We start from the raw sequence: 18,299 nt of genomic DNA on the forward strand, positions 1-18,299 counted from the left end.
AGTTACTGATGATCAAATTTGGAGGAATTTTGACTTTAACGAGGAAATGACGTCAAAAATGCAGCGTTTTCGCAGGTTAAGGCACCGTTAACCGAGAAGACCTGGGCACGAGGTTGAGTTGTTTTGGTTGTGAACTTGAAAAAATGGCGGACATTTCACTCGTTTCAAGAGTAAGAACCAGGCGAAAAAATAGCTAAAAACATGGCAAGAACAGCAAGAAGACAACTCGAGGGGCGACATCTGCTATTTGGAGAATATTTGCGGAGTTGGACAAACCTAGACGTACACTATCGAAGATGAACTGAACATCGATGGATCGATGGAGGTAAGCATGTTTTAGCTATGTTTTTAAACTAGGAATTATTTTGAATGAATAATAAAACAGTTATTGAATTCGGCTTTCGTATCATATGAAGAATTATGGAGATCTTGGAGGGTGTTATCCGCCTCGGCCTACGGCCTCGTCGAATAACACCCTCCTCGATCTCCATAATTCTTCATAAGATACTCAGCCTCATTCATTAACTGTTAATTAAATGACTTGCATCCAACTCGCGTCTTGCTTCAATGACTGGGCTGGTACGCGCGCTCGAGAGGCGAAGTCGCGTGACGCGAGGACTATTTTCTTCTCGGACGTTTCCCTCGACGGACTAGCCGAGAGAACTAATCGTCATCTAGGTGAAATGATTCTTCAAGATGTCCTGTACAGGTTATTCCATTCAAATCAATGCTGAGCACCTCGAAAAGCCAACAGCTATCCTCGCGTGTTTTCAAAAAATACTTTCGTGTTTTTCACCGGTCACAAAATTCCAGCAGGTTTCCGGTATTTGTCTGAAGTGACCTAAAGTAACTCTATTTCATCACGTCGCGAACCCTAAATGGCGTTAAATGTTCTCAGTAAATTAAAAATCTTACTCAGTAACCTTTTTATAAGCTTAAACTATTTCATGGTTGGAAACATGTTAGGCGAGTTTACTCGAAAAACAACTAAGGGTTTTCAGAAAATGTTGCATTGTTTCCTGTCAACTGTAGTATGTTACTTAAAACCTTGACGTTAATCTAGGTAGCTAGCCAATGAGAGACTTGGAATTTCAAAATCAATGCCAAATTCGGCTCTCATAGTTCAGTTTTTTAGTTTAACCGTTTTGCGCCAAGCTGAATTCAGTGCTCTTGGTTCATTGCTGCGAAAAGAAACATTTTATATTTCGCCTTGATAAAGCCCCTCAGTTAAAAGTCAATGGGAGGTCGTTTCCTAGCCACGGACAGCAATGGAGATGTGGCAAGTAAAAAGGTAATGTGATTTCAAATTTATGCAATTCCGAAGATACCCTGCGAGCAGAGCCTCGTTCGATCTTCCCAGATAAGTCGACTTATCTAGGAAGATCGAAGGAGACTCTGCTCACAGGGTAGTCCGAAGACAACGTCTTCAGAATAGATCTCTCACTTGAATTTCAGTCTTTACTGCTTCTATAAAATTCTTAGCTAACGAATACCTTGCAAATCTTTTATTCAAAGGAGGATGATAAGAAGATCATGACAGAATTTACTTCATTTGACCGCCTGAAATAGATAAGCAAAATATCTGCCCCGTCGACTAAAGACAAATGAACACAGGCAAAATCTCGAAGACTTGTTTCACCGACCTTCACTGAAACAGCATGACCGGTATGTATTGTTTATTTTTAAACAGAACTCTAAATTGTTTTTAAAATTATCTTTTTGCAAAAAAATAGACGCGTTTTGAGATAACCCCACGCACTTGCGTGGCCCTTTAAAGTTTTCTTAATGTTCAGTACAGTTGCATAGATTTTCCAGTCTTCGGATGACCATCTTAATTGCAATATTGTACTGCTGTTACAGAGCTATCATACGCTATTACAAAGCTTTTTTTTTCATTGTAGCTTTGTGTCGCGCGTTGCTCACGATGACCACGCACACGCGTGCGTGCGTGTTCCCCACAGGCGTATCGCTGAAAAACTGTAATTTTTTGTGCGTTAACCAGTGACCTTAAAAACGAAATATTTTCGTTTATTTCAGAAATATCACCAAATTTGAACGACTGAGGGAATAAACAACTTTGAATGAAGCTCGGCGAGTACCCATATTTTCATTACAACGAGACAAGTCCTGATCCGGCGGATGAGTTACCCTCAACGAGCCACTGCTTGGAATAGGATCTTTTTTTGCTTTCTAGTAGAAAAACATGGCTTGTAGAACAATGAAGGGCACTGGTAGTTTTTAGATCATATGCTTCGCTTCATGCAATCATTAGCAAAAGAAAGAAAGTTACATGTACAGTGGGTGAGGAGTTAACTCTTCACTGGCAAGATCTTACAATTATTATATCATGGAATCTCACGAAATTCTTAATTCCCTTTGTATTTGACAAAGTATTTTTGGCAGGAAAGGCACTTATACCTTAAGGGTTTAATTCAATCAAAGTACTGTATCACTATTGACCCTGGAGTTACTTGAATTTTTTCTGCTTAAGGATGTTTCTGTTTTACAATCATATGCCAGTGTACAAAGTCTTGTTTTGCAGTCTTGTGAGAGACATGCAGTATTCCAATTTAAATTTGCTATAGTTTAGGAAGCAGGGCTGATTGTTTAATCATTCCTTGTTCTTCTTTAAATACTTGTATTAAGAAACATAAGCATTTTTTACTTGCAATGTTGTATGATTATCTTTTTTATGAAGTTATTGGTCAACTATGTTGTTGTTGTTGTTTGTAGAGAACGGTTAACATAACCATTAAAAATGTTGGTGAAGACCATTATTGTGAGGTTAATGCAATTCATTATTATCAGTTAAAACAACCGTTTTCTTCTAACCCATATGGAATGGTTAAAGCTACCACCTCTTGACTATTTTAAATGGGTTACCACAGATTCATCACTAGTACCCAAAAAACTGGTTTACCATGACCACAAAAAATAGTTATTATAACTTATCTGTATGGGTTGAAACATATTTTTCTTTTTATTTCGGTTATAACAACTAAAAATTTAAAGTTATTTGAACCAAAAAGTAGAGGTTATGACAAACAAGTCATAAGAAGTGGCGTGGGCTGTGCTAGAAACAACCATTTCTAAGGGTTAATGTAACCCATAAAGAAAAGTTATTTCAACGGGAATAAAAAATGGTTAACCTGAACTATATTTTTTTGGTTACTGTAACCTAATAAAATACGGTTACCTGGGATTCAAACCTTAACCATTTTTTTGAGGTCAACATAATTGGTCAGTTTTTACAGTGCAGTTAACGTTAAGTTTCCTTTAAAATTTCCACAAGTTGTCAGTGATTTCAAGGAGTAGGAGAGAACCCTGGGTACAAGGTTTTTATGTACGATTGCACAAAATCATGGCTGATTAAACTGTCATGAGATTCGCTCCATTGACCGTAATACTCAGTTATTATAAGCTAAACTAATAACAATTCTACATTTATCCCCGGTCTACATGTATTCAGGTGTTTCTGAATAAAGACGGAGGTTTTTTCCCTGTCTGAACGTTCCGTCAACACATGAACGGCGTTTTCCGGGCACCAAAAAACGCAGGTTTTACAAAGTGGTCTGCAGAGTTGAGATTTTTGAAAACGCCGGCTTCTCGTTTACTTGTGGACGAACGAAAATGGAGTTTTTCGAACACGATGTTTTCATACATTATACAGCGGCGCACACCCTGTGCGTATTGAATGGTCGCTATCTTATTTGCATCATTTTAGAGTTTCTGTGTGGATGGACAAACACGATTTGAATTTGCTAGGTGTGGAGGCGTGCCTTTAAAAAAAAAAAAACGTTGAGAAAACGCTCAGATAAACCAGTTTTGATCGTCGTTATCCAGCTCCACAGGCTTCGTGTCAAAATTTGCCAACATAGTAGCACAGAGTACACATAACCTTCACATGAAAAAAAACCTCTCACGTTTGACGATGGAAATGCCAAAAGGCGATCGTGCCGGTTAATGCCTGAAACCTACTGTCTTTAATCATTGATATTGCCAATCCCTAGCAACACTCGCTCAAAATCTGGTGAAATTTACCCCGATGTGCCGGAGATTTGTTACTTTCCCTTACCAACTTATAATTAAACAAATGAATGACTTTAAAAATAGATATACATGTTATTTTGAAAACCGGGCTACTAAAACATATCAGTCTCTCGCACTGATTGGTATTTTTTTGCCCCTTCTTACTGGAAAAGTAAAATCTCAACTCAAAGGAAATTCTTGAATACATGAGCTTCCATGTGATAAAAACGTCTGTCGTGAAGCTAGGTAACAAAAGTGAAGCTTTCCTCGTTAGTCTGGAAAATAAGACTGACAATCCGCGCAAGTCATCAAGGAATGGGACGAGGTAACGAGCGAAGTTCTGGTGATCATATGCAAGTGTCCATCGTATGACTTCCTCCACGCAAGAACGTTACAACTCCCAGCTACCTGTTCGCGTAGTGTAGTTAAGGTTCAACATCAGTTCACAGAGTTCCAGATAAGACAGCCAGAATCTCGCTAGGTCTGTGCCCCTTTCCTTGACGTCCAGTACCTACTCATTAAATTGGCCCTCTCACTTGGGAAATTCATTGCTATGCAGATCTCTGTCAAATTCGTTTGGTCCGATATCTAACTTGATGTTTCTCTTTGTTGAGCATACAGGCGTTTGACTCATCTGTGAGAGAGGATTCTAGCTCCTGTATAAGAAATCTCATCAACGCTTCATACACAATTTTATGACGGCGCACAGCCCTGTTATAATGCTTGCCGCTGATCACCTTCTCCATTGAGCCTTCAGCCACTACATCACTCTGAACAGCCAGTTCTCTCATGCCAGCTTCACCAAATCTGCTACCAATGAATCCCAACAGCATCATCAGTAAATAGAAACCACCCATCATGATGACTAATCCACCAAACAGTGTCTTGTGCTTCCAGTAAACCTTCATAGCTTTGGCATAAAATGCTTGGTCAAAGACACAAGCAACTGTTTTAACTGCGATCTCCCTCTGATCTCACATCCTCTTGACAGTACTTGGTACGCTGTCTTTAAATCTGTAGCAAGAGAATCCAGAGTGTCTACGTAGCCGATTGTGTTCTCTACAACTGCAACGTTTCCTCACACCTTAATGTCAAGTCCTATCTAACCTGGGACCCACCATAATGAGTTTTTAGCTTCCTTACATACAGTAAAACAAGATAATATATTCTCAGTAACTTAGCTTTGTCGTCATAAGAAGAGCGTATGCCAACACACCTTCCTCCATAGCACTCGGGAATCTCTCTTGTTACATTTTAAGCAAAGCTCAGTCTCTATCCATTCTAAAAGGTCATAACTTAAGCCATGTCCTTACTTATCGATAATCTTGACAGCCTCGGTGTTATTGGAGAGCGCTTTCACAACAGAAGGGAACAAAACACTTTTAGCCGTTTTAACATCTCCGTTCGTAACGGAAAAAACAATGTCCTGCGTGAAAGAAGCCTTGATTTTTTTTCTGTTTTACTCATGGTGCCGGTTTACGACGAGTGGCCTGATATAAGTACGGTAAAAAATATGTCCAACAAATGTGGGATTTATGAACTTATCTTGTCTGCCTTTAGATATTTTGTGGGTGGCCATGACATCTGAGGTTGCTGATCCTTTATTGTACCTCTAAACAGCTTTGCTACTTGAAAAACACTGTCTTCGTTATCCGATTTTGAACTTGTCAATTTCAATACAAAATTCAGTTCAAAGTTCTCGATAATGACATTTTGCATTTCCAACGAGATGGTGTATACCAGAACTTTGTTGCGTTGGTATTGGTAATTGTAGCTCTTCGAACATATTATTTTGACATTTTTCGCATGAGGTTTTTGCTATGCGAGTCTGGAACACTGATGCCCAATTTGTCTACCACGTCAAAAATTAGTTTCTTGATTTCTTTGAACTCAATTACCGTTGATTTGCAATCAAATCTATAAACTGCATCATACGCAGGTTGCATGTCATGTCGTAATCATTCGAACTTTCATCCTCTCTAGTTTTACCAGTAGTGTACTGAATACGTACAAACGCCTTATAGCAAGAAGCGTGGTACTTTGTTTCACTACATCAGATTAAATCTTTGGCACATAGACGATCACCTTCTGAGCTACAGCACTCATAGCCGTGCATTGTTAGCTATTGTTGTATGTGTAAGCAGGCACATTTTCTTACCGTCTCATAAGCACGGAATTCTTGCACGCCATGAAGCGTCTCCCGTGTTTTTGAGTTGGGCTTATACTTAGTCCTGTTACAGAAAATGCAGCAGTCTGGTAGCTAGCACTGCTGAACTCGCTTGGGTAACGTCTCTTGAGCTTCTCCTTGGCACCGGATCACTGGCAGCAGTCTCAGTATTCTTGATCTGGAGATCTCGTCTGTGAGTGAACTCAGATCTGCAAGCTCGATGATACTTTACAGGCCTTCTAGGGAAGTCGCTTTCGCCTACAGATAGCTCGAGTATAGCTCTGTGGTCTAGAATCACTGCTACACGATACAAGTTTTCCTATGAATTCATTTCGCTAAATAAGAACCACTTCCATTATAAATGATGCCTACCTCATCCATTTGTGAACTAGAGGGCAATGAACGCGAACTAATACGAACGATAAATCGATCGTCAGGGCCGCCATTTTGAAAAGTGTTAACTAAGAGGACTGTATCCTAGCGTAGGAAAGAGGCTGTTTGAGAAATAGTTAACTGAGCAAAACATTTCATTCGTTCAATTATCGATCGTTAGAGAAGGGTTAATTGTCGTCATTATTCATTCAAAATATTTCCCCAATTCTGATTGGCTAAAAGCACACGCATAATTCACCATAACCAGCTACTGATGACCAAATTTGGAAGAATTTTGCGTTTAATGAACCGATGACGTCGAAAGTGCAGCCTTCGTGCAGGTTAATGCACCGTTAACCGAGAAGACCTGGGGACGAGGTTGAGTTGTTTTGGTTCCGAAAACAAAAAATGGCGGACATTCACTTGTTTCAAGTGTAAGAACTAGGCGAAATAATAGCTAAATGCAAGGCAAGAACAGCAGGAAGACATCTCGAAGGGCGACATCTGCTATTTGGAGAATATTTGCGGAGCTGAACAACCCTAAACGTGCACTATCGAAGGCTGAACTTAACATCGATGGGGTGAAGTAAGCATTTTCTAGCTATGTTTTTAAACAAGGAATTATTTTGAATGAATAATGAAACGATTATTGAGTTCTGCTTTTGTATCATATGAAGAATTATGGAGTTCTTGGAGGGTGTTATCCGCCTCGGCGGCCTCGACGGTAAAACCTTCCTCGATCTCCATAATTCTTCATAGATACTCAGCCCCTTTCATTAATTGTTAATTAATTCGAATTTGATACGGCCGTTATGATCGACCACTTTGGTCCACATCCTATGACGATAGCGATTTTGGGAGCTCATGTAAAAATTGGCGGCGTCACTTTAGGTCATTAGAGGCAAGCAATCTCCACCATTTTTGGCATCGACCTTCGCAAACTATCTGGCTTTGATTTTCCGGAGGCTGGGTGGAGAGGGACACGTGGAAGTGGAAGAATATGGGAGAATTTGTAACGACCTTGCCGTTTTATTATGTATTAGTCGGGGGTGTCGCAGAACACGACACTAAAACATATGGTAAGTTATCTTTATTAATTTGTATTACATTATATCAACATTTGGGATCAAAAGGTGCAAAATTCTTTACTTCAAGAAGCATTTCTACCGATCACTTATATCAAGCCAAGAGAGAATGATCTTAAGAGAGCGGATCTCCCATGCATGACCCTATTTCCATGAAAATTATTTTCAATCTATTCTTGGTTCTGTGTCATACTGCGTGGTTATTTTAAGGACGCCACCTTACTGGTCGGTTAGAGTAACGTCATGTAATTTTAAACTTGGCGGGTAATTCATTTCACTGACGATCACGTACAGAAAGCGATATGACGTGCAAACTTGGTATTACTTTTGCCGACGAGTCAAAAGATTTCTACGTGGAAAAATCTGGTCGGAGCGGTTGCCGAAGAGCAAAACGTTCCTGGCTTGTGGAAGTTCGCCGGAGAAAGCGGTTCCGAAAATTGCTAATTGAGGTCTTCGGTACATCAGTACATGAAAACATTCTACAAAAACGACAGCTGTCTCTTCCGGCGACATCCACGCACACCCGCGAGCTGTGATACCGTCGTTTGGATCCAACTGTGGACACGTATTACGGGAAAATAGGTTCAAAGTGGGTTCAAACATGAATGGTTGGCTGCCAAACATTTGAATTTTGAGAGGGCGCTAGACAAATGTGGGCACACCGCTCACTATAAAGAATTGACCGAAACCGGAAACCGCGCATAAAAAGTTTCTGGCATCCAGGTTAGCGATTGCCTAACAGCTTGAAGCATCTGACCTGATTTGTGTTCGCAGGGCGAAATATTCATCGCAAGTATTAGACGTCAAGAAGAAGTAATGCAGTTTGAAACTCTCAAGAATAATTTTTCAAAGCAAATGTACCGTTTCTGAACAAAAAACATTTCTGGAAAAAGAGAAAAAATATCTTGCACATTTGCATAAACAATTGAAGCCATCCACCAATTAAAGGTTTCATGTTTCGCGCGTGATAACCTTTGCCTTTGGCTTTGACGGTGTTTCAGAATTCAACATTCGTTACTTTAAATGGCTACCGGCCGTTAGAAAATCTCAATCTTTAATCTCAAAGTGAAATTTTGACTCCAAATTCCCAAATTATGAGCGGAACGCGCTGATCAAAAACATGTCAACAACAGGAGTCGATTGGTATCGGTTCGTGGCGCTAATTACAAAAAACGGCTGTCAAACTTCAAATGTTTGGCGGCGAAACATGTCACGTTCACGTGAAAGTAGACCACGCGGGTTACGGAAAAAAAAAACAAAAACAAAAATTACCAACGCAGCACGCGCGCAAACTTTAAATAGACTTAAAAAAATTATCATGGGGCACAGGGATTTGCTCTCTTAGCTCATTCTCTCTTGATCAAGCCGAGTGCGGGCGTTACGAAATACAGTAAATGTATGACATCACATGTCCGCGTGACGTCACAATCCCTTGAACAGTTCGGATGGTCCATCTGTGCTCTCAGCTGATGGACTATTAGTTAGGAACAACGCCACCGAACCAGAAGTGAACGTTTTGAACAAGCTGGATGATATTTCACAGTAAAACATGATAAAAATTATAAGCCCTTCTGGTGATTAATGGTCTTGGAACTGAGTCGTAGGACATACATTTTATTTTATAACTATTCAAAACAGTAACATAGCTTGCAAAAAATGGAGCACAAAAACGATATTAAAAGGGAAAGAGAATCAATATTTGGGAGGAAAATCTAAATAAACGAAACTGAACCTGACGTAAATCTCTAACTTGAGTGAAGTAGGATCTCCTAATCATCAGCCACACAGCTATTGTAATAACTATTTTTGCTCAATGTACCTGGCGACTTTTAGAGAGATTTCTCTCATCTCAATCGTATTTCCAGACCACTCTCTCTTGAGCTGTTTGCTTTGTTTTCTAAACAATAATTCATTGGCATTTAATGTGGACCAATGTTGACACAGAATGATTAAATTGACATAATAAAGGGGGAAAGTACCTTATTACATGAAGTTTTCGCGACACTTTAATTTCGCGAATTTCGCGATTTTTTTTTTTAATCGCGAAATTAAAGTAACGCGAACAATGAGTGTCGCGAACATAACATGACGCGATAATTAAGTGAATGACAATATATTAATAATAGCTCATAATGAAGAAAGGACGAATTTACACAAACGACCATGGAGATCATAGTCAGTTGGCTAAAATTGACGAACAGGCGTAAAATTCTTGTGGAAATTGTTAGAACTTTGTTGCTAACGTTCTCATGTAGACCCTTGACAGCAGCTCTTGTTATGAATTGTGACGTTATTATAAATGAAGTTGTTGTTGTTCTTTTTGCTTCAAAGATAATACTTAATATCGCCAAATTAAAGTGATTCAAAGGACAACAATTTCGCAAAATCGCGAAATTTAAGTGTCGCAAAATACGTTCATCGTAAAATCCGGAAATTAACGTGTCACGAAAATTTCACGTAATAAGGTAAATTCGATATAATCATATTTTCTTTTCTAAATTTGCGACGAAACGAATTAGTCTGATTGGGGGCGGTGGGTTGAAAAACGCATTCTACCTCGTTAATTTTAAAATCAAAGAAAACCAAGAAAACATTATGATATTGTCACTTTTATACATAAGAATATGATTTTCGATATAGGCAGTCCTAAGTTGCCGCTTACGTAAAACACGATTTTTTTTTTTTTTGCAATAAGTTGCCAGAGGCCAACATACGTTTAAAGGCCTTGTCTACAAATTTAAGCTAGGAAACCGTCGGACGTCTTCTGACGTCTTCATTTTGGTAACAAAAAGCTGTTCCACACTCGTACTCTGGCATACTCAGTTCATTATAAACATTCTTTAAGGCTATTTTCCAAAGTTAAGGCATACAACTACGTGATTATGGAAACCTGGCTTGCGGGTATAGTAGGAGGTGGCACTTTCTAACAGTCATTGTTATTACTGAGATTAAAATCGTGTTACAAACGTTTCTGTTGTTTCATTGAAATTACACTGAGGACTCTGTGGCCTTGGTACATATACCTCGTGGGAGTTTCGGACTCGTAACATCCGGGTAAATGCCAATCTGATTCTGCTACTTAAGGATATATACAGCCACGGGTTGATAGCGCTGTTTGCATGGGCCAACCAAAGTCCCAGATACATGGCAATTAATGGAGGCTGGAAATAAAATGTCTTTATTGCCCAGATTAGGTGTATTACTTGCGCGGGAAGCCAGGAAAGAGCAAATACCACAACGATGATTATAAGCATTCGGATTAGTTTCCTTTTACTGTCTTCTCTCTTGCGGCGCTGATGCTCTACAATCGACGAATTGCCAGGTACATAGTTGGACCATATTTTACGGGCAATTTTGATGTACAGTGGTGAAATAACTCCCAGTGGAATTAGATAGGTGACAACAAAAATGTACAGGAAAACGATACGAAAAGTTTGGGTCTGGTTTCCTAAAACGTTTGGGTGAAACTCGCAGAAAGAGAATTCATAATTTAACTTGTAGATGAAAGGCATAATAGCCATGGAAGCAGTAGAAGAGATCCAAATCATAGGTGAAACAATTTTGGCCTTTCTAAACCAGACATCACGAGCCATCAGGGGATAGAAAACTGCGTAGAATCTATCGATCGCCATGAATACTAGACAGAGGATAGAAGCCATTGAAGTGGTGTAAGAAATCAGTATGAAGCTCCTGCAAGTTAAGTCAGCAGGCAATCCAGATATCTTCCACTGACTGTTTGTGTGAAGATGAACAATGGAAAAAGGCATCATGAAAAACGCCACCAATAAATCAGCTACGGCCATGTTGACGAACATGGAGCTAGTTAGTGATCGTACTTCGGGTTTTCTCCACACGATGTAGATCAGGAGACAGTTTCCTACTACAGCAAAAAGCATCGCCACGCCGTACATTGCAGTTATTGTGGTCACTGCCGTCTCACCCGTTTCCATCTTGTGTAGTGTCTGTCGAAAAAAAGGTGTGTTTTTTTTATTGGTTGATATAATTGGTCGATGAACTGGTGAGTGCAGCTGATGGGTTGATAGATTAATAAATGAACAAGCACAGAGTTAAGGTGGTTAAACACAGTTTGATTGGTTGCAGTGGGTTAGCGTTCATTTGGGGTGTTATATTTAAGTCTCGCTGCAAATCTCACATTTACCACGGACAAAATACATTTATAAGCCACGACATTTGTTAAAAGCAAGATTTCGATTATTGGCATGGCAAGATGAATCATTTGAAAACAAGCCTATAATTTTAAATGTATAATAGGCTTACACAAAGTTCGTTTGTTAGATTTCCTTATCAATTTGCACACCGCTACAATTATTAACCCTCATTAAAAACAAACCTAACCGAACTGTAACAAACAGTTTTTGTTTTTGATTTTGATTTTGTTTGTTTCTTTTTTTTTTTTTCGTAAGAAAACTGCTTTCGTGAGAAATTTGACGCGCGGTGTCCCAAAATTAATTTTGAGGCTTTCATTGACAGAAGCGCGATATGAAGAGAATTTCTACTAAATCTTAATATAAAGTAGATTTTAGGTTATCGTCGTCGTTGGTTCACATTGTCTATGAACGTCAAACAAACAAGGGCACTCACATTGCCCCTCTTGTACGCTTAGCCTGCGAGCAACCTCTCCGGACGCTCTGGAGGCGGGGCGGGAAAAGGAAGGAGAGTTTGCAACTTATCAAATAGAACGGCTATTACCGAAAATAAAACACAAAAATAAAGAAACGATTTGGCAAACTTTTAAATGTTTTCTAATGTATTCATAATTTATGAATTGAGTTCGGCAGAAGCTTGCCGTGCTACACGGCGGTAGCACGACTTAGTTTTAAACGTCGCGCTAAAGTCGAATTTAATTAGATCAATATAGTTCGGCACGGCAGTAATAAATGAAGAAACTTTTTGTTTTAAAGCTTTTTTTCTTTTAAGCTTCTGCCGAATTGAGTTCGGCAGAAGCTTACCGTGCTACACGGCGGTAGCACGACTTAGTTTTAAACGTCGCGCTAAAGTCGAATTTAATTACATCAATATAGTTCGGCACGGCAGTAACACGACGTTTGAAACGGGCCTTACCGCTCTTATTTATCTTCACTACTTTAGTGTGTCAGATATATTTTAGGGAATTTTTCTGTAGTCTACATCTAAGTTTAAAAATAGAATTGGCAAATCGTCAAGTCTTGTCTTCACGTCCCTAACGTGAATTTAAGCAGTTTCACGTCGCGGGGCGAGCAACGTTCGCAAAGAAATGTGCAAAAAAGTGTGATATTCCTTCAAAAGTCTGTTATCTCAACCTAATACATTTTTGTCTCTCTTTTGACTCTAGTTGACTCTCTCGTTGCTTTCGTCATCGTTGCAGCTTAAAGTTCCCCCGCTTCCGAACACTACCTCAGTCTCTATGGCATACGGCCAAAAAAAATTTTCTGAAAAAAAGGAAACAATAACTTCAGGTATTGAAAAACTAACATTATCGGTTTACCAAAAGCGTAGTCCGTGTCCCTTCGCTATTAGAGTATGTAGAATGTCCAGCAACATTTGTCGGAATAATATGAATTGCACCTTAACAACTGGTCGTTAAATAATTCCTCTGAAAGGAAGTTATAAACTCTGTTGTTTATTCTTACTTGAACAGGAAGCCGGTCTCAGTAATCATCCTGTACGGCAGAATATGTAATCTGTAAAATTTACAACTACGGTAAATTAGCTTTTTTAATTGAAATCCATAATTGTAAAAGTTGCATTTTTTTCTCCTAGATATTTATTCATTAACAAACGGAAACTGATTTCCCTCTATGAGTGATATATCACGCTGAAGGTAGATATGACTGCAATCAATTTCTGAGCTCAACGTTGTGCTCAACTCAGCTGGGTAAATTGCTTTATCAACGATTTTGGCGAGCCAAATGACTCTTGATTACGTTCTAGGCGACTCTGGGGATATTGTCGTCTCAAATCCCGGTCCCTGAAGCGATAAGTGGAGTATTTCCCTCGGTAATTTATCATTAATTGTCTAGAAAAACCAGAATCTATGATTGTTCACAGGGAGAGCAGAAGAGTTTACTGAAATGTTAATTTTAGGCGGCAATCAACTACGTCTTGATCAAAGAAACAATTATTCTGTCCAAAATTGACAAATTTAAACAATAAGGGTAAAAGCCATTTATGTTCGTTTGGTTTTTGATGTACAAGCTGAGCGCCAATCAGGCAATCACGATAAGAATAAGATAGAAAAGTTCTCAGCCTAAAACTCGAGCAAGTTTACCTTATTACAGCTGCGAGATCGAAGTTTCGCTACAGTCTTAAAATGAAATAATTTGACCCCAAAAGAAACAGAACTTCAAAACAGTCATTACTCTACGCAAAGATGACAAGACTTTGATTTTTCAAGCCATTTTGAAAACCCCTTCGGGGACCGCTTTAAAGGCGGCAAACTGTTGTAGCTAATTTTAATCATAATAAAAATGCCCCTGGTACCCCATTTTTTAACTATTTAACATCCTAGTGCTAAAATATAGATCTTAAAGATTTAGCATGTGAAGTTTCAAGGTCTAACTCACAACTCTTCCTTTGATACACGTCGGATAGCTTGGTAATGTTAGCGAGCAAGATAACGCACGATTGTCAAATTAACAATTTAATAGATATCAGTTGTCGATAGAATTCCTAAATTAATTCTAATGTGAATGATTTTTTATTGAAATGAAAAAAAAGTCTAATAATTTACCAGGGAAAGGTATTCAGTACTTTTGAAACCTACTGAAAGTGAGAATTGTCGAATTTGTAAAGTCAGAATTAGCAGCTACAAACCTGCTGGCATGATAAAAAAGCATCAGCGCCCTAGTTGTCATATACGGGTTTTTTGCGAAGTCTTTCTTTCAAAAAGCCCGCAACTCGATCAAAAGAAGTTTTCCATACGCTCTGTCTTTTAGAATTCAAAGGAAGTTTTGAAATTGCTGAAAAGCAACAATTGCATCGGTTTCGGATGTAAATAGTTTCAAAATGATCAAACAATGCCATCCGGAATGCGAACAATTAAAGACAAGGCGATGTTTGCATGTGCTAATTACCACTCACAGCAACAAGCAACAAATACCTGAAATACGCAACTCAAAGGTTATGTTCACCTTATATCATCTCAATGTTATTTTCCACCATTGCCAACTGATCCCAAATTTCTGTCAAATACGGGTTTTTTGCGAAGTCTTTCTTTCAAAAAGCCCGTAACTCGATCAAAAGAAGTTTTTCTATACACTCTGTCTTTTAGAATTCACTGGACGTTTTAAGTTTGCTGAAAAGCAACAATTACATCGTTTTCGAATGTAAATAGTTTCAAAATGATCCAACAATTTGCAGGGGCGTCGCGACCATACACCTATTTCAATTAAGGTTGCTTCGGCGAAGAATGATTCATGATGCATGATCCATGTTTCATAGCCCGCAGTGCATTGTGGTAGATCTCTTTGTAGGCGGGAAGTTTAACTTCGAGTATTCCTGTGCGCAGTAACCCGCGAAATGGAGACAATAAACATCTGTCTCAAAATCCTAACGGAAAATAAGAAAGCGGTGAAAGAAAGTTTCCAGTTAAAACAAATTCCAAAATTTGCAGGTGCCGTTGAGCTAAAGAATTATATTTTAAGCCAGAAATTCAAAGCTGCCAACGTCGAAAGCATGGAAATAGGCTACTACGGCCCTCAGAGAGGTACTCGCTTTGCCATTATTGATGAAACTACCTTGGCTGAGGCGTATTCCACCGAAAAGCAAGAGTGGGTAGTGATATGGGTATGAACCCCACCAGATGGAGTGGCCAACAAACGTCAAAGTCAAAGTTCAACGGCAGTGGCCAGCAGCAATGCTAAAAGATTGCGCCTATCAAGTAGGTGTTAAGAACCTATTTTCCTTTAAACTCCGTTTGCATTGCTAGTTTTTGTTCGTTGGTTTTCCGTTTATCTGGATACCTTTTAAATTTTAAGGTGAACAGCACGATGGGGAGGACGACTTTTCAGACATCTACAAGAGATTGGTGGAAAAACATGGCCCGGAATTGCCCGATTTTAAGCTCCGAGTGTGGGCCAGGATGCTGGTAAGTCCAATGAAACAAACCAATTACCTTCTGATGTCAACCTTTCAGCTCTAAAAATACTAAATAAACTCGTAATGTAAAGTTGTTTATTATTGTACGACTTGTACACAAGCCTAATAAATGCAGATGGAAGGAAGGGCGGCGACAAGGGCTGCCAAAATGTTGCATAAAAAGTGGATTCGCGCTCTGACTATTAATCTTCATCGCGATTATTCCAATTCTCTTACTTCGGTAAAAGTAGGCGAACTGTTCTTAGGGTTAAACTCCTAAGAACCTTATTCAAGTTAAGAAAGAGAAAGAACATTTTGCCGTCGCTTGCTTACGTACTCTACAAAACGTTAAATTTAGCATTTTGACCTCGTAGTCGTGCAGTGAAGGCAAAGAAATGTACAAAAAAACGTGATGCACGTGCAGAGTTGTTATTTTGTTAATCACTGAACCTATTGTTTTGTTTTACATTCTTGTTGCAGCGTTGTTATTTTGCTAATCACTGCACCTATTGTTTTGTTTTATCTTCTTGTTACCTGATGTGCGAGAAAAAGAAGACTTGTTGAAAATTTGCTTAATTTGCTTATTTACACAGGGCAAAACCTGGAATTAAATCTGGCAGTAAAAATGGCTTTAGCAATGGCTTCAGCATTAGTAGTTTGAAATTTCTGCAGGACCAATTAGCGGTTTCTGATGGAAAATTTTTTGTGCTTTACAAGATGCTTGTCATTTGTACATTCCGTTCTTTTGGCAGGCAAATAAAGTGTGGAGCAGCGAAGAAGAATGTCTCCAGCATTCGTTTTTTTATGGGCAAAAAGCCGAAACAACAGCGGGGGGCCTGCGGCACACACCGCAAACCAGAACAAGGTGAAGTATTACCCAAGAGTCACGGCCTTAGGAATTTTTAATAGTTAATAACCTTTTTTTTGGGGGGGGGGGGAAGTGGGGGGGGGGGGGGGAAATAAGATCCACAAATATTGAAAAAGCTGTCGTGAATTAAATAGGTTAGGAATACGATTATGATAAAATCCCCCCTCCCCCATAAACTGAGAAACCTTTAAACGAATGTATTGCTTTTGCCTATTTCAAGAATTATAAATTAGGAATTTACGTCTTCTTTTTCAGGTGCAGCTTCGTGGAGAAATCCTAAGACAGTTACGGGAACTGAAAGATATAAAGGATGCTGATGTCTTGGACTCCACACAATTTGAGAATCAGAAGCGCATCCTGTTAACGGAGCTGAATGGGCTCCAGTAAACAGGCATAATCCTGCGCTTCATTACATTGTTTTGTTATACTGTGAAATCAATAATTCTGACAACGATTGCTAATATGAAACCAAATTTATGTCGGGAAAGTTAAAAGCACAGCAGAGAACACACTTTTGTTTTTGTGAGTGAAATAATCATGAATAATAAAAATCGTGAAATTACGTGAAAAAATCGGTTTTTATTAATGTCAATCGTTCACAGCCTGGCCTAAAGCTTGCCACTTTGATCAGGGAGGGCTAATATGCATAGTGGGTTGTCGTCGCCGTTGGGCCACTGAGGCAAGAGGACGGGACCCGCTTAAGTACAAATTAAGCCTAAAACATAGGTACTAGTGGGCTAACAAGTCAGTTTAAGGGCTGGTTGACTAATTACGTCCCTGTAGAGTGCATGTTGGTTTACAGATATTCTGAGTGTCGAATGTAGTTTCGCACTTGCTCGTCGAAAACGCTTAAAAATCCTTCCATGACCATGTTTTCGGGTTGATCACACATTCGCCATTCTTGATCATTTTCTCTGATCCACGACTTCACTTGCGAAATTATTCCCTCACTCGGCATGAAGTCGGGGCTGTGTGGAGGGAGGTAGACGAGTAGATCACCAGTGGCGTTTATTGCCCTCACAACGTCGGCGGTATAGTGAATCGCAGCATTATCTGTTTTCAAAATAAAAACAGAAAGGATAAGGTTAATAACTCAACGCTTGTTTTCAATGCATCTGCGCCTGGCCGATTTCCTTCTACCAAAATTACAGCTAACGCCTGTTTAACGTTCATTCTCCAACGGTTATTGAACAGGGTCTTGAGCTTGATATCTCTGTAATGATTCTTAAGTAGACTGGCTGCTTTTGTGAGATAATAATCACTATGTAAAAGTAACATATAGATTTAGCCAGGGCTAAAAGCGAAGCTCCAGTTAATAAATTTATAATTTAAATCAAAAAATAAACTTTTAATCTACAAATCATTTAACTTAAGGGCACATTCATGTGACGTTTGAGGGAAAGGCTAAATTATTTTAGAGTGAAACATCTTACATCGAATTGATAACCTTATATGTACACCCAAAAAATAGCAAACATCTTCGATCACATTCAAGATCACGGTAGATTAGACCTGGAAAACAAATTCTTGGAAAACAAATCACGCCGAATTTTTTTGCGTTCGACAGGTTTACTTTACAAATTCTTGCCAACAAATCTGGGGCTGTCTAAACCAACCTTTTATAATTTTTATACATCACCTTTGAGGTGAAACAGTACTATTTATCATACAGACCTCGGACAGAATGCAGTATTTCACAATT

General features: G+C 39.0%; 1 protein-coding gene and 1 long non-coding RNA gene across 2 annotated transcripts; one reads left to right on the forward strand and one right to left on the reverse strand.

Moving 5' to 3' along the window:
- Window positions 1-1,186: 1,186 nt before the first annotated feature.
- Window positions 1,187-2,764, forward strand: LOC140939911 (uncharacterized). The gene is made up of 3 exons (XR_012166231.1): window positions 1,187-1,291; window positions 1,516-1,665; window positions 2,038-2,764. It is a non-coding gene; the product is annotated as an uncharacterized lncRNA (long non-coding RNA).
- A 7,431-nt stretch (window positions 2,765-10,195) lies between these two features.
- On the reverse strand, window positions 10,196-11,601 carry LOC140939922 (orexin/Hypocretin receptor type 1-like). Its single transcript, XM_073388872.1, has one exon. It carries the CDS (start codon window positions 11,562-11,564, stop codon window positions 10,602-10,604), a length of 963 nt encoding a protein of 320 aa, XP_073244973.1. The 5' UTR covers window positions 11,565-11,601; the 3' UTR covers window positions 10,196-10,601.
- Between the last annotated feature and the right edge of the window lie 6,698 nt (window positions 11,602-18,299).

This window comes from Porites lutea, chromosome 1 (genome assembly GCF_958299795.1).
Source record: "Porites lutea chromosome 1, jaPorLute2.1, whole genome shotgun sequence".
In the NCBI taxonomy this organism is placed as follows: domain Eukaryota; kingdom Metazoa; phylum Cnidaria; class Anthozoa; order Scleractinia; family Poritidae; genus Porites; species Porites lutea.